The 14,386-nt window shown below is 44.2% G+C and overlaps 1 protein-coding gene across 1 annotated transcript; it reads right to left on the bottom strand.

Annotated features, from left to right (window-relative positions):
• Positions 1–2,678: 2,678 nt before the first annotated feature.
• LSG1 (large 60S subunit nuclear export GTPase 1) lies at positions 2,679–14,378 on the bottom strand (the record flags this gene model as incomplete). The annotated part of the gene is made up of 12 exons (XM_010175188.2): positions 2,679–3,151; positions 4,502–4,675; positions 5,331–5,410; positions 6,125–6,248; positions 6,563–6,706; positions 7,571–7,672; positions 7,974–8,399; positions 9,676–9,852; positions 10,568–10,628; positions 12,723–12,809; positions 13,667–13,753; positions 14,341–14,378. Coding segments are annotated over 12 exons (1,680 nt in total), but the record flags the coding sequence as incomplete, so codon positions are not given.
• Between the last annotated feature and the right edge of the window lie 8 nt (positions 14,379–14,386).

Here is a 14,386-nt window from a genome sequence, read left to right on the forward strand (position 1 = left end):
AGAGCTCAGCTCCCCAGCCAAGCAAGCTGCTGGCCAGGTGGCCGAGCCACTGTGCCCCACAGCTGGCATCCCCTCCATGGCTGGCTCCAAGTGTCCCTGGGCAGGGAGTGCCACCACGGGCAGCCAGCACCACCCCAAAGGTACAGCACCCAGCACTGCCCTCCACCCACAGTACAGCACCCCGCAGCTCCCCAGGGCTGAAAGCACCAAGTGCTGCTGGGAGCAGACTCCTGGTCGGACCAGGGGTCCCCAAACCTGGCAGAAGAAATCAGGAGGAGAACAGCAGCTCCAGATCCTGCACTGCTGGGAGGAGAATTGTCATTCATGATGCAATCGCAAGATATCATAAAAGGGAAGTTCAGCTTCAAACTGTATTCCCAAACCAGCTCTCAGGTATGACATCAGCCAGGAAAGCAAACTGCTTGCATTAGAAAGCAAAGCCCCGTGAAAAGGGGAGGCAGACCACTGGGGTGCTCAAAGTGCTGCGGATCCCAGAGAACAGACTGGAGCCAGTTGCAGCCCACATGCTCCCTCTATTCACACAAGGCACTTCAAGCAAGTGGCACTCAGAAATGGAAACTTGCCTTCTGCAGAAAGCAACAGGAGCAGCCGAGAGGCTCATTCAGCAGGTGGCTGGGGCGAAGCAGAATGCTTCCTTTGTGCGGGCTCCTGACAGCAGAGCAGTCCCCGCACTGCCTCACGCCTGCCAGCTGCTCAAGTGTGCTGTCCTGAGCTGTCAACATGGCCATGGCCCGGCCGGCGTTCCCCAGCAAGGGTAGGGCAGGGTGGATGTGGTTCAGCAACAGACCAAACCACCACAGCAAAGCATTAATTTAACCACGATCCTCGCCTATTACCCAGTTTGCCCACTGCTCAACAGCAGCATAAAATATTAACAAGCCTTTAGGTCCACAACTCTTGTTTATGGTCCTTCTGCTACTGAGGCAACAGTCCTTTAGCACAGCAAGGAGCAGTTTGCATTTAACAAACCTGAGCAAACACAGTTTGCTCAGTTGTATTTGCACTGCCCTGCATTCATTCACGCAAACACTGCAAGTGGTTTGGCAGGTCTTGCGGCCAAAGGTTTCTGCAAGCGACAGGCAGAGCCATGCCAAGCCTCAGATCCTGGGGATTTGTTATTCACTAGATGTGGAAGGGTCTGCACCAGGACACAGCCTGGGCAGCAGAGGGGCTCATGGAGACCCAGCTGGCAGGAAAGGGCTGAGAATGCAAAATAAGAAGCCTCAGGTACATGCAACGTGAACTAAGAATAAAAAAAAGCTTTGAAAGGAGATAAATAGAAAAAATATTTTTAAACTTCAATAAAGGATACCCTGACTTCAGTTTGACAGGTAATTTGACAGATAATAGCTTAACACAAAACAGGACAATAAGAAATGGGCATTTTTGAGCAATCAGGTCCCTAATGTATTATAAGGGAAAAAGCAGAGACCATCCCTTCAAGGAGGGTGGGGAAGTCTGATCAGAGACCAGTCTGGCTGGGGCAGAACCTCTTCAGGAAACAGGCAAAAATTATCTTCTCCAGGAGAAACAGATTTAAATAGTCTCTTTCTGCTTTGGCACACTGACTTAAAATAAATACCATTGACTATATTCATTCAGCATAATTATGCTTTAGTTTTACAGGTGGCAGGGAAATACCTTTCCTCCAGTGATGTAATTAATAACATGAGCAGGGACTCCAGGGGAAGCAGGAGCCAAGGCGAGAGCTCTGCTGTCAGGGAACTCTCTGCATACACGGCGCAAATCAGCTCTCCAGGACAAGCACACAAAGGGTCACAAAGCCAAAACCAGCTTGGTTGAACGCCCCACATCTGCTGTGGCTTTGCTTAGCAGTTGCTTTCATCTCTCCATCCATACTTAAGGCCTGGAAAGTACAAAATTACAAGACAGCAATCCCTATTTTAGTATCAGAGACCAGCGTCATCTGTTACTCTGCTTCACCACCTAAAAACAAAGCACAAATTGTCTTTGGGAGCCTTTCCAGTCCCTGTGCTGGACTAGGAATGAAGAGCACTGACCAAGTGCACAACTATTTTCTCAGCAGGGCAAGCAAGGAGTAAATCTCACTTAAGTCTGACCCCAAGTAAGTGCACTCTTTTTAGCATCAGATACTGATGTATTCATTAAAATCTGCAATTATGACACTTCTGTGACTAGGTCAATGCCCGACACGTCAGTGAGACAGAATGTGACACCATATAGGAAACAATCTCAAATATATTTAAGGACAAATTAGCACCACATTTTTGGCCAGTCATACAGAGCTAATGTTTTAAAATACCAAAGGGTAGTCACACAGAAAAACAACTGATACCAGCTCCGTGCAAAGGACATAAAAGTGTTTTCCTTGTACAGTGTGCTGTGCTCTGCTCTGCCTTAAGCTGAGAGATAGGGAGTGGTTTCAGTACCAGATTCTACAGAATAGGGCTGATATAGCAGAGAAGGAAGAGGGCAATAAAGATTTTTTTACCTCATTTTTCAACACACTATAAAGTGTCCTGTCAAATCAACAAACCAGCTTAAAAAAAAAAGAAGAAAAAAAAAAGAGAGCAATAGTGTCTCAAAATGTAACAAACATTACTCATTGAAGTTCAACTGTTTAAAGATTTTAGTCAGTTTTACAGGGTTTCCTTTGATCCCAACAGCTATAAAATACATCCCTTATGGAAGGAAAAAACATTCCCGCATGGCTCCATCTGCTCCCACTGAAAGGATGTTTCAGCAGCAGTCAAACGTCTGGGCTGGCTTCAGGGCCAGGTCTCTTTTGTCCTCAGATGGGATGATGCTCCAGCTGTCAAAGCCAATCTCATCCCCCGCCCAGGCCAATCCATAGCACAGATCTCCCAGGTGAGCTAGCAATGCCCACTTAACCTTTTTTCCCCACTCAGTTCAGGCCTGCAGGACAGTGCAGTCCCTGCCCTGGAAAGGCCAGATACAAGTGCCACAGCTAAGCCTCCAGGTGCTTAGTGATCCTGCGAATTTTCTCCTTCTTGTTCCTGTTTCCATGTTTTTTCCAGGGCTTTCCTACCACATTCCCAGAATTGGGTGCATTCACAGGCACGAGGCCGCTGCCAGGCCGGTATCCCATTGCAGCCCGGACTCCTTTCATCAGGGCACGAACATTCTCCTGGAAGAGGAGACATAATCACCAGTGACTGATGAGAAGATGTTTAACCACAAGGAACTGTGATACATCAAAAAAATCAGACACAGGGAAGCTCAAACCTGTCAAGACCTGCTCAGCCCCCAGCTCCAGAGCTACAGAAAAGGTCACACCAGGCAGCTAAGTCAAAGCCTGCCAGCACACTCCAGTTCTGTCTGCAACCAGGTCCTCAGCACTTACCACTGCAAGCAGAGGCAGAGCACTGACGAGACACTGAGCTCTGACAGACATTAGCTACAGCGCTAGGATTGATTCTCCGTCTCTGCTTTGCACACAACAAATTGTCTTTGCAAATAAATCTGGTGTCTGTGAAAGCCAGGGACCAAAATAACTTGTTCAAGTCTGGAGCATGGGTAGCACTGCCAGGGCTGACAGCTTGTGCCAGCACTATGGGCAGCCAGAGGAAGAGTCTGGTAACCCCAAAAATTCTTTCCAGGTCAGAGTTTTCCCAAACAGCTCACTGTTTTTTGAAAAGGGCCTGAGTTCTTGCTTTCAGAATTCATGACTGTCTTTAGCTGTGCTGAAACAAATACTGCTCATATCCAGATAACCAAGCAGAAAGGATCATGCTCTCTATGACCCGTCCTCTTCACTGCTAGACACCCTGTTCTGATCTTTGTCAGGTAGGCAGACTTAATCAGTTATGGATTTGACATTTCACTACGAGTCATTAATATTTTTTTTCAGTAGTGTAGGGGCAAAACAGATGCCTGTGGGACCTAACAAAAAGCACACAAGTTAAGAGAGATTCCCATTTTCCACTTCATTTTGAGATTTCTCAATTAGATTTTTAAATCCATTTCTGTGTTCTTTTAATCTGATTTCAGGTTCCGAGTCAAAACAACCATGTAGTACTAAACCAAATGTTTTAAAGATGCTTATCACAACCCCTAAATATGACGTCTCAAGAAAGAAGAGTTAAAGGTTTGAAGGACCTGTTAGTCCAAAATCACGTTCCTGGTCGGCTGCTGTGTCACATCACTCTCCTTCCTTGTCTTTCTTCCCAGTCACTCTCCTGTTTGCTCAAGATTGATGTTGGGCCCATAATGATGAGGTCACCCCACTGACCTTTTAAAAATCAACTATGCACACCTCATTAGCTATCCTTCAGTCACCTAGGACATTCTCAGTGATTTAGGAGATAATAAGAAGAACAGAGCACTCTTGGGTAGAAATTACTTGCAGATGCCAATGGCATCTAATACCATTAACTCAACCCAGCACCCCTCCATCCTTGAAGCTATTTCTCCCAATAACTATGACACACCAGTGCTGCTGTAAAAACTCCTAGAATAAATCTCCTCCAGAATTTACCTGGTGGAAAAATGTTTTGTCCACCACATTTTCAATTTGTTTTGCTTTGGTATTCTTCTCAGGCTTCACCTGTCCACAGGCTCGCATGGTTCTGCTCTCTGGGCATCTTTGATGCTGGTGCTGAAAATCATCTGGGTCAATGCCAGGAGGTGGATGGCAATATAACAGCTTCCCCTGTGAAAGCAATGGGATACAGTTATTACCAAAAAAAACCCAGAGACAGACCCAGAGAGGAAAGAAAACAACTCCAAAGCTAAGAGCAGCCCTGCAAGTCTAGGGGCTCACACTGGCAGACTATCACTACACTTGATTTCTCCTCCCAGGGAACAACTGGCTTGACTTCCTTCTAAGTTAAAGCAGCATTCTACCTCTACTTCAAAGCACCACTTCATTCGGCTGCAAACCATAAAGTGCAAAACTCTCAGGAGTATCGGAGTATCCTATTAAGAAATACTCATTAAGCTGCTGAGGGGTGCTGTACGAGCATGCAGTATTACAACACTCAGAACTGCGGTGCTTACTGCCAAATACTGGTCCAACTACACAAGGTGGCTTTGTTTCCTGAATATCTGCTGCCTATTTTAGAGATACAACAATTTATTTAGTCAGCATCTAATTTTTAAGCAATCGCCTTTCTAAGAGTAAGCAGCTTGAGAAATTCCATTTATTCTTTTAAAACATAAAAATAGTCTGATTTAAAGATTATTTTGATATATGGCAATTTTATGCAGAGAAACAGAATTCACTGTATTGTACTTCTACATGCTCCAGGGAAGCCTTCAATTCACCTCCTAGCAGGAAAGAAAACCCACTTGTAGGAAGCACTTACACTGACATAGTCTTTTAACACATATCGAGCTGATCTTGGCTGGTCTGGCTGTCCATGTGCTGTCATAAAGCCTCTCATATCTGGAAGACAAATCCAAAGTACATTCTGTGTCCATACAAGAGAATTAACACATTGTTCTCTGCTGCCTAAGTGCACATTTGTGCCCTTCTCAAAAAAACTCCCCTAGAAAGCAGCTGGGGAAAGCAGGGAAAAAAGGGAACTTTGCTGACTGCAGAGGGACTGCAGAAGCATCCTAACCTGAAAGGAATCATGAGAACTGACATCTCCCTACCACCAGAAAACCTGCTGGGTTTTTATTTTTGTTTTAAGGCCTCAGAAGATTAACTGCATCAGAGAATCAGACAAGGGAGATAAAACTTCACTGCATTCTTCAAAGTCTAATTCAAGACACAGTTGATGGGAGGTATCTAAAAGGATGACAGCACCACACCAGACTACACAGACTGGCAGGGCATTTCACTAACATCTTCAACACAATCACTGTTATCTCTCAGACAAGGTATCCCTACTCATGGCAGAGGGGTTGGAACTAGATGATCTTTAAGGTCCCTTCCAGCCCAAACCATTCTATGATTCTATGACAGAAATGCCACAGCACTTCTGCAGCACACACATGAGATCAGCTGCTAACATAAGCCCCCCCAAAGAGGGGGGCAAGTCTGAATGGGGAAGTTCAACACATGACAAACCTGAGCTGGGCCTCACTTTAAAGAGTTCTCCTTAGGACCCTGCTCACAGCATAGGCAAGAGATTTTAAAGGGACCACCACTCACATCCATATGCTGTTAGCAGCTCTTCAGCTGTTGGCTTTCGATCTGGATCCTCATCTTCCCTTGGCCTTATGATATTTATTCCATAGGTTGCTTCCAAAATGTTTCGTGGGATATGCTGGCAAACGTAAGCTAGTGAAGGAAACCACCCGGTGATTTTCAGCTACACAAGTAACCTTGCCCTAGTCACTCCAAGAGCAGACATTAAGAATAACTTCTGGATTTTATCACAATAAAAAAAAATGATGCAAGTCTGACAACAAGGCAAACTTGAAATGAGATGAGGAAAGACCAATACAGCAGGGCTGTTTTTTCCCATGTGTGATCCCACCACCCCCAACACATGAGCACAGGTGCCCCTAGCAGGGCTGGAACACGCTGCACTGCATACTCCAGATCCAGCACTTACAGACACTTGCAGAAACCCCATGCAAAGGATATTAGAGAAATGGGTGGGACATGGTCCCTCATCTGGTCTATAGGCAGAATTCCAGAACAAATCATTTCTGCCTTGGTAGAGATGAAAGATGGCATCACCAGACCAGGGCAATCACATAAGCACAGGCCAGGTTCCACATACAGGGTCTACGCAACAAATAACCAATGAGTTCACCAAGGCAAGTCAGTGTCCACGGAGGAGAAAGGAAAAAAAAATCCAACAATAACAACAACAACAAAAATTAATCGAATGCATAGATGGAACAAGGATGCAAATGAGAATAAGCAGAAATTCCACTAACATAGACATCTGCCTTGCTGGCCCCAGCCAATTAATTAAGGAAATCTGATGTGGAAGACAGCAGCACATCCAAGGTTTATAAATAAAATGTCCAGATGGGGGCAGCAAGATCCTCAGCACTCTGATGGGAGGGCAGGAAGCACTCCAGAAACTATGCTGGACCTATGGAAACAGATAGGAGATTGCACAAGCACAAATCCCACAATGCACATTATAGCATTGGAGTTGCTACCTCAAAATTAAAAGCCTGATCAATATGAAAACAGCAGCATAATTAGACTTACTCACAGCAGCACTGCTGACAAGAGGGATGGTTTGAAAATGTGACCTTAAGCTATTCAAAGGAGCACTCACTTTTCAGAGGTTCTCTCCTTATGACTGGTGTTGGAAAAAAAAAAAAAAAAAAGAGCCAAGCTCCTTCAATAAAATCAGGAGATGGAAAATATCTCCCATTGCACAGCAGCTCTCACGAGTGACTTGAACTGTAGCTTCCAAGAGTTTGGAAGCAAGAACTGTAGTTCCCAAATTATATTCATCAAGTCCACCCCTCTCCAACCTAAACTCTGCTGGACAGAGTTCATGGTGGCAAACAGTTCTCAGTCAGTCCACTTGGTTACAACTAGTTCATAATGAAGCTCTTCTCCGCTGGGGGGGGAAGAAAAGGAAAAAAAAAGTAAAATAAAAAGATCAATGCTCTTTTTCAGCAATACCTGAAAGTGTTTTGTACGGCCTGGTGTGGCAGACACTGACACCTTCTTATTTCCAAGGATTGTGTTGATGGTTGAACTTTTGCCAACGTTAGGGTAACCCACCTAGATGACAAAGAAGTGGAATGGTAAACAGTGACACCAGGCAGGGCGGTGCCAGGAGACTGGCAAAGCTCTGACACAAAAGTACTTTAATAAAATGTACTAAAAAAAAAAATAAGGCATGCAGTGGGGAACACTGAGCTCCAGGAACTTCATAATTAATCTTTGCACAAAACCTTCAGCGATTTGTGTTTGCTAGGCTTTTTTACCCTTATAGGAAGCCAGGCTACAGGATGATATGGAAGGTATATGGAATTAAAATTTAGATTAAGCAAGTTCCATTAAAGCACAAAGCCCAACTCACCAGCCCAACATTTACTTCCCCATCCTTCACCCTTGGTCCATCGTGCATGGTTTTGAATATTTCCAGCAGTTCATTTCTCTGTACCAGATGGCTGAAGTTCCTGATGTTCCTGTTCTGCTCCTGCACCACATGTTGCACTGCAGCACCATCAGTTCTGATTTCCATCCTCTCTGGAGCAATAGCATTTACTTTGTCCCCACCTTCATCTTCAGAACAGGTTTGCCAGGCCTCCTCTTCATCATCTTCACAGTCTTCATATTCATCACTACTGTCATTATCGCTAACCAGAACTTGGTTGACAGTTTGCAAAGCACTCTCTGTGGATGTGCTTTCTGCACCATCTTGTGCTGTGTCATCTTCTTCTTGACTGGAGCTTCCATCCTCAGAATCACTCAGGTCCTCTGCTACATCTTCAGTGCCTGGTTCCTGTGTGAATAGCAATCCATAGGTGAAATGCAAAGACGACACTAAGTCTTGCTGTTGACTGCAGTTATTGCAGCGCAGGGAACTGTGTTTTCATCAGCCAGATCCCAAGGACTGACAATTCGATGCTTACATCACACAGGTTTTTAAGGGTCTTAAGCAGGATGTAGGAACAACCAGCCCATTTTAGGAGAATGACAAAATTATTTCAAGAAGGATTTAGCTTCATTGTGAATTTGTTAAGAGGTTTCTCTCCAGAAGCACAACGCAATGTGCAGACAGCCTTACACACAGCAGCAGAGTTCAGCCTTTTTTTTTTTTTTTAAATTATCAAGTGTTCCTAGTAATAGGAATGAATGTAAATTTTTCAAAATGTTCAGAACACAAAGCCATTTTGTTTCAGGTTTAGATATTTCATCAAAATAATTGAAAGCTGTCTTGTTTTCAGTCCAATTCCTTACATTTCTTCCCTGCAAACAGTTAGTATTCAAAAAGAAACACCTTTTCATAACAATAATATTTTGAACTTTTTTTCCAAAAAAGAAAAAAGAACAAAGAATTTCAGTCTCACTTTTAAATTAAACTGTAAAAACACTTTATTCAAGGACTGTAAATCTGCTGAACAGACTAGGTATTTTTAGTAGGAGATATGGGATATTCCATAGCTGAATGGAGATGGCTGTAACAGATGAACCCAGTAAAACCTGAAAGTGGCATCTGCAGATAACACATAACCTGGGGCAGCAGCACAGTTTGTTCCACTGCGCAAAGAAAGGCTCTCAGGTACTTTAGGTTCTCCAAGAAACATCTCCTCTCCCTGGGAGAGAAAAATCCTTTGTACAGATAAACAAAAATCCTTTGTACACGTCCCTCACAGCATCCCTTTTGGAAAGGATTCCAATTCTTTGAATGAGTTAAGAGTTTGCAAATAGATCTACGAGGGTTGTTTCTGCAGCTGATCAGCAGCAGCCTCAAGGAACAAACTTACATTCTAGTTCAGTATTATTTATCAAGTCATTAACTTTGAAAGAGAAATTGCAGGCACTACAGTGACTGAAGCATGTACCACTTTGTTCACCATTTTACTCTCCTCACTTTTGTCTCTGAATCACCATTAAAACAGTGTTTTAAGGCTGCAGAGGTGCTTAGAATAATCTTTTCCCGAGACAAGGACTGGGCCTTTCCTAGAAAGGTGCTCAAGTATTTCACAAGCATAACTGCAAAACAAGTTATTGGGGCAGCCAGCACACACCCAGCTGGAACTGGTCATTGACAGTACCTTTGCTTCTCCAGACAGCCGCTTGCACTCTGCCAAAGCTGACCAGAACACCACCTTCATGCCCTCTTTCTCAAAGAACTGTGCCCAAGCAGCCCGCTGCTCCTCACTCAGCAAATCTGCTTTGTTTATCAGGATCATGTTCTCCTTGTCATTGCTGACCTCCTTAACGTAACTTTCCTGAAGAAAACAAGAGAAGGATCAGTATGTACTCTAGTTTAGATTCCTCCTTCCCCCAAGGTGACAGAAGAGCAGCAAGACCAGTTACCCCATCCAGCTCCATACGAGTCTAGCTAAGCTTACTGTCCCCTGGGCTAGATGGAACTGGTGTTCAGCAGATAGCTACAGAACAAATTGGAGCATGCAACTACTGCGGTACAGCTTGTTTCTGGCCATGTGTGCAAACACCTTGTGTGCTTAGAGCTCTGACAAGATATTAATCAGCACCTGACAGCAGAAACTCCCAAGATCAACTATTTGAGCAATTTTGTATCTCACTGATGCACTGTGTTCTATAGTCTATCATTACAAAGTTGACACCTCAATAATTCTTGATCCTTTGCTTTCAGCACAGTACTCCTCACTCATTTTTATTCCACTATGCTTTTAAACAGAGAAATTCCTTTAAGTGCAGACACTTCTAGTGTGTAATGAGGAGCAATATAATATCTGCAATACAATGTCTGCATAACTGCCTCTAAATCCACAACACTCTGAAATATCAAAAAACATTGAAGAAAAAGAATTTGATGTCAGCATACTTGCATAAATAACAAGACACCCAGTTAGGCACAACACCAGAACGGCTTCAAGTTCGCTGAATGTGTTCAACAAAAAATAAATCATATAAACTCTAAGAAATAAAATTAAGACAACATTCAAGTGGTTTACTCACCAGATCTTGGCATCTAAACAAAAGGGGGTTTCTAGCATCCACTATCTGGACTACGATATCACTGCAAAACAAAAGAAAGCCCCATAAAGTACTCTTTCTTACCTTGCCTCAAAGAAAGCAGCAAGGCACAGCACAGTATTCGCTTTTAGGTTTTGCTTGGAATTTTAATGGTTTTAACTGGTTTATCCTACTAAGTACTTTTACTGAATTAACAAAGCATCTTGGCATCCCACTCACCCCAACAGAGCCACACTTAAGCAACAAGCCAGTACTGCTGTACAGTATTTCCACCTCACTTGGCTAATTCTCCCGCACAGGTAGCAAGGGGAAAGCAAGCATGCAGAACTCTGCCAATCCATCTACCCTTCAGAAATGCTCATCAGGCAAGAACCAGAGCAGCAGCATACTATCCTTCAGAATGTTACTAAAAGCTGTGATAACACAACTTTATTTCTGTCTATTCTCATCCCCAAACCGCGGCAGGGTGGCTACAGAGATGAAGAAGAGGTGGTTTTCCTACACAGTGAGATATTTGGGAACACAGTTGTCCCCTTGGCATGGAGCAAGATGTACAAAGTCTCCCACAAATGACTTACAGATATCAGGTGTTTGCTGTTAGGCATCTGCAGAATTTGTTTTGTGCTCTTCTTGTCACACAAAGCATAGCACAATGAAAAAATTAGACTCTAGTAAAACACATTGCTCCCCCTTGCCAGCAAGGCCTTGCAAATGTGCTTTTAGGAAATGTCTTTCAAATACAGACACCAGGTTGCCTCACATGTGAGCAACACTCATCAGTTCCACATGCAAATTAAATGCACTGGCTGCAGATACCAGAGACATCCATGTTTCTTTTTCAAAAGGAGGGGAAAAATTTAACTACACCCTCTTCCACTAGAGCTTCTCCAGGTAATTTAAAATACTGCCTGCAATATACTGATTCTATTTGTTAGAAAGGGATTTCTGTTCACTCACAGCTTCAGAACACCATGGGTTGAATGGAAGAATTTCAAGGCTCACTAGGCAGCCAGTTATACATTAAAAAAACCAAAACAAAACACATCAATAAAACCCCCAAAGGAATCACTTAATAAGCCACGTGGGTACAAAGAGGTACTGAACAGTTAGAGAAATTCAAAGATGAACACAAGAGAAAGCTGACACCGTGGTAGTGGGATGAGATATAGAGAAGTTAGTGAATCACACCACTGGGATCTAGTTTGAAGCAAACACAAGAAAATGCTGACAACAGATCAAATTATCTAGCAAGGTAAGGGACTGGACAACTTTCCCATTTGATTCTGAGACAGCATCCGCACTCTACATGAAATAAAAAGCTCCGACAAGAGCAGAAAGGCATTAATATCATTCCTGCCACCTCAAAATACACAATACACTCATGCTGCAGATCATGATACCCCAACCCAGCTGCCTCTCGCAGCCAAAGGCCCAGCAGCAACCAGTACAAAGCCACTTCTGTGAAAGGACTAGCTCATCATGACCTCACTGGTGAAGTATTTTTCAATTTTAGAAAAATCAGATGAGATGATCTCAAACTTAATTACTAGTGAAATTAAATGCCTCAGTTAGATTAACGTAGCAGATAGCACTCCTATTGTATTACAGCTCAGCAGAGCAAACAAAGCTATTTCTGTGATATGACAGGCTGTTGTCTTTTGTGCAATTTCTCTGCATGGCAAGAGGTCAAGGACCCAGAGGCTCTTTCTTTTCCACTGTTATTTAGCTGATCTCCCTTGCCTCCTGCCCCTGAACATCAGGCTGCAGCTGTGTAGTTGAGAAAGGGGGGAAAGGGTTAATCTTGGCAAAAGACCTCAAAGACATATTCTTAAAAGAGGCCTCCCACACAGAGTTACTGGAAGAGGCCAAGAGCAGCAGCATCTGAAGAATCATCAGAGACTCAGAGCAAACCACCTGCAGAACCGCAGTGCTGACAGCTAGCGTACACCCCTGAGCAGCTGCCCTCCTCCATGTCACGTTCTGACCACTTCAAAACAAAATCACTTCAGTGCTGATAATAAAACACTACTAACTGTAATTGTTTTTCCTGTGCTCAGACACTCGAAGCTTGACTCAAAGGCTTCAACTGAGGAAAACACATTAAACATTACTTTTAAAAAGTAGTGATATTCTATACCTTCTTTCAATGACTCTCCAAAGCTGACGCCAAAATTCCAAGTTTCGTTCAAATGGGGTTAGAATTAACTTTTTTTCTTCTTCAAGGCTAAGACAAAACAGAGAATATGCATCATATTTGGCACATTTCAGGTAATAAGCACACCACCAGTTCTTCCTTAGATGCAGGAAGCTTTAGTTTCAGAGACAGCTATCCAATCAGACTCATACAGCAGGTACTATTTCTGCTAGTTTTGCATCCAGGTAACTGGTGGCAGTGTCACTGGTTCAGTGGTGACACAATGGCTCCTGACCATGCCACTGGAGAAGTGGTAAATGATGGAAAAAGCAAACACTCATCAGAAGTAAGCCTGTGAAATTCAAAGCCACAATAACACACCAGAGGAGTTATCCCAAATGCCAGCAGTTATTACTCAACTAAGCACCACCTGGGAAAAATAACAAACTTGGGGATGATACCTGAACATGGCTCTATACAGCCTTTGACTCACTGTTACCAGCGCCCGAGGGACTTTGCCCAGGGCAGGTGTGGGTTCACTGGGTGTGTGCAGATACTACCTAACTCTCCAGGCCAGCAAAGGCAGCACTGGACCAGCACAAGCTGCCGTATGCAGGCTGGCAGCACTGCACTCTATTCAGAGCAGCACTGTTGCTCTTGTAAGACACATTCGCCACTCCCCACTTCACGGGCAAGAGCAGAACATCATGCTCTGTACTGAAGAACTTTAACTGTAATCAGTACAAGAATGTGCACACACAACAGCTATGCAGAGCTCACCACAGAGATGTGTCTAGACTGTGGCTGGGCTGTCCAGCCTCCCAAAACAATTACAGGGAGCTACTGATAAGCCTTTAAATTTATAGGCTCAGCATAAATACACTCCGCTGCTTCCTGTGTCTCCAAATCCCACCAGCTACTTACCCAGACACGAATGACATACTCACTGCGCAAGCTGTCGCCTCCATTCGAGAAAGCTCTCCCTCTCAGCTTGCTTCAAGTCCTCTGCACTGGTTGTCCTATCCCAACGTGGCCTGTACCAAGCACATTTTGCAGTGAATGGTCAGAAGTAGTGGTTAGAGCAGTTACATTACTGTAGTAAATATCCATCAAGAACACAAGCACCACACATTCAGCTCTGCCAAAATGGTTATAGTCCAGATGCATGTGCACCTGTTTTCAGCACCTTTAAGTACATTTGTTTCCCTTGTTCCTTCTAAACTCAACTAGCTGAGAAGACACTATCGTTTGCACACTAAATTTCACAAACTGATTTTTCAAGCTAAGATTTGTCAAGTATTTAAGATAGGGGATTCATCCCTCTATCCACCACCCACAGAGCTCTGGAAAGACTTACTAGGCAGCCTGGATGCACCAGCTCCAGCAGTGCCATGCTTTGAGCAGGAAAACCACACAATGAGGACAGATGGGCTGGGGCTGGCAGCACCCAGGTGGCAGGCAGGCACCTGTGCTGTGGGTTACCACACACTCATGCAGGCCAAGTAGTGGCTTCTCAAAACCAGAGTACTGACAAAGCAGAGGGCTGTCCCCAGGCTCACAGCCACCGAGGGGCTGAGCCCACTTGGCAGAGGGGATCCAGGCTGGGCCCTGCAGGACTCACCTCCGTGGGATGCGCAGGAACTGCTGGTTCTCCTCATGCAGCTGCC

The sequence above is a fragment of the Antrostomus carolinensis genome, unplaced genomic scaffold (genome assembly GCF_000700745.2).
Source record: "Antrostomus carolinensis isolate BGI_N321 unplaced genomic scaffold, ASM70074v2 Scaffold55829, whole genome shotgun sequence".
NCBI lineage: Eukaryota > Metazoa > Chordata > Aves > Caprimulgiformes > Caprimulgidae > Antrostomus > Antrostomus carolinensis.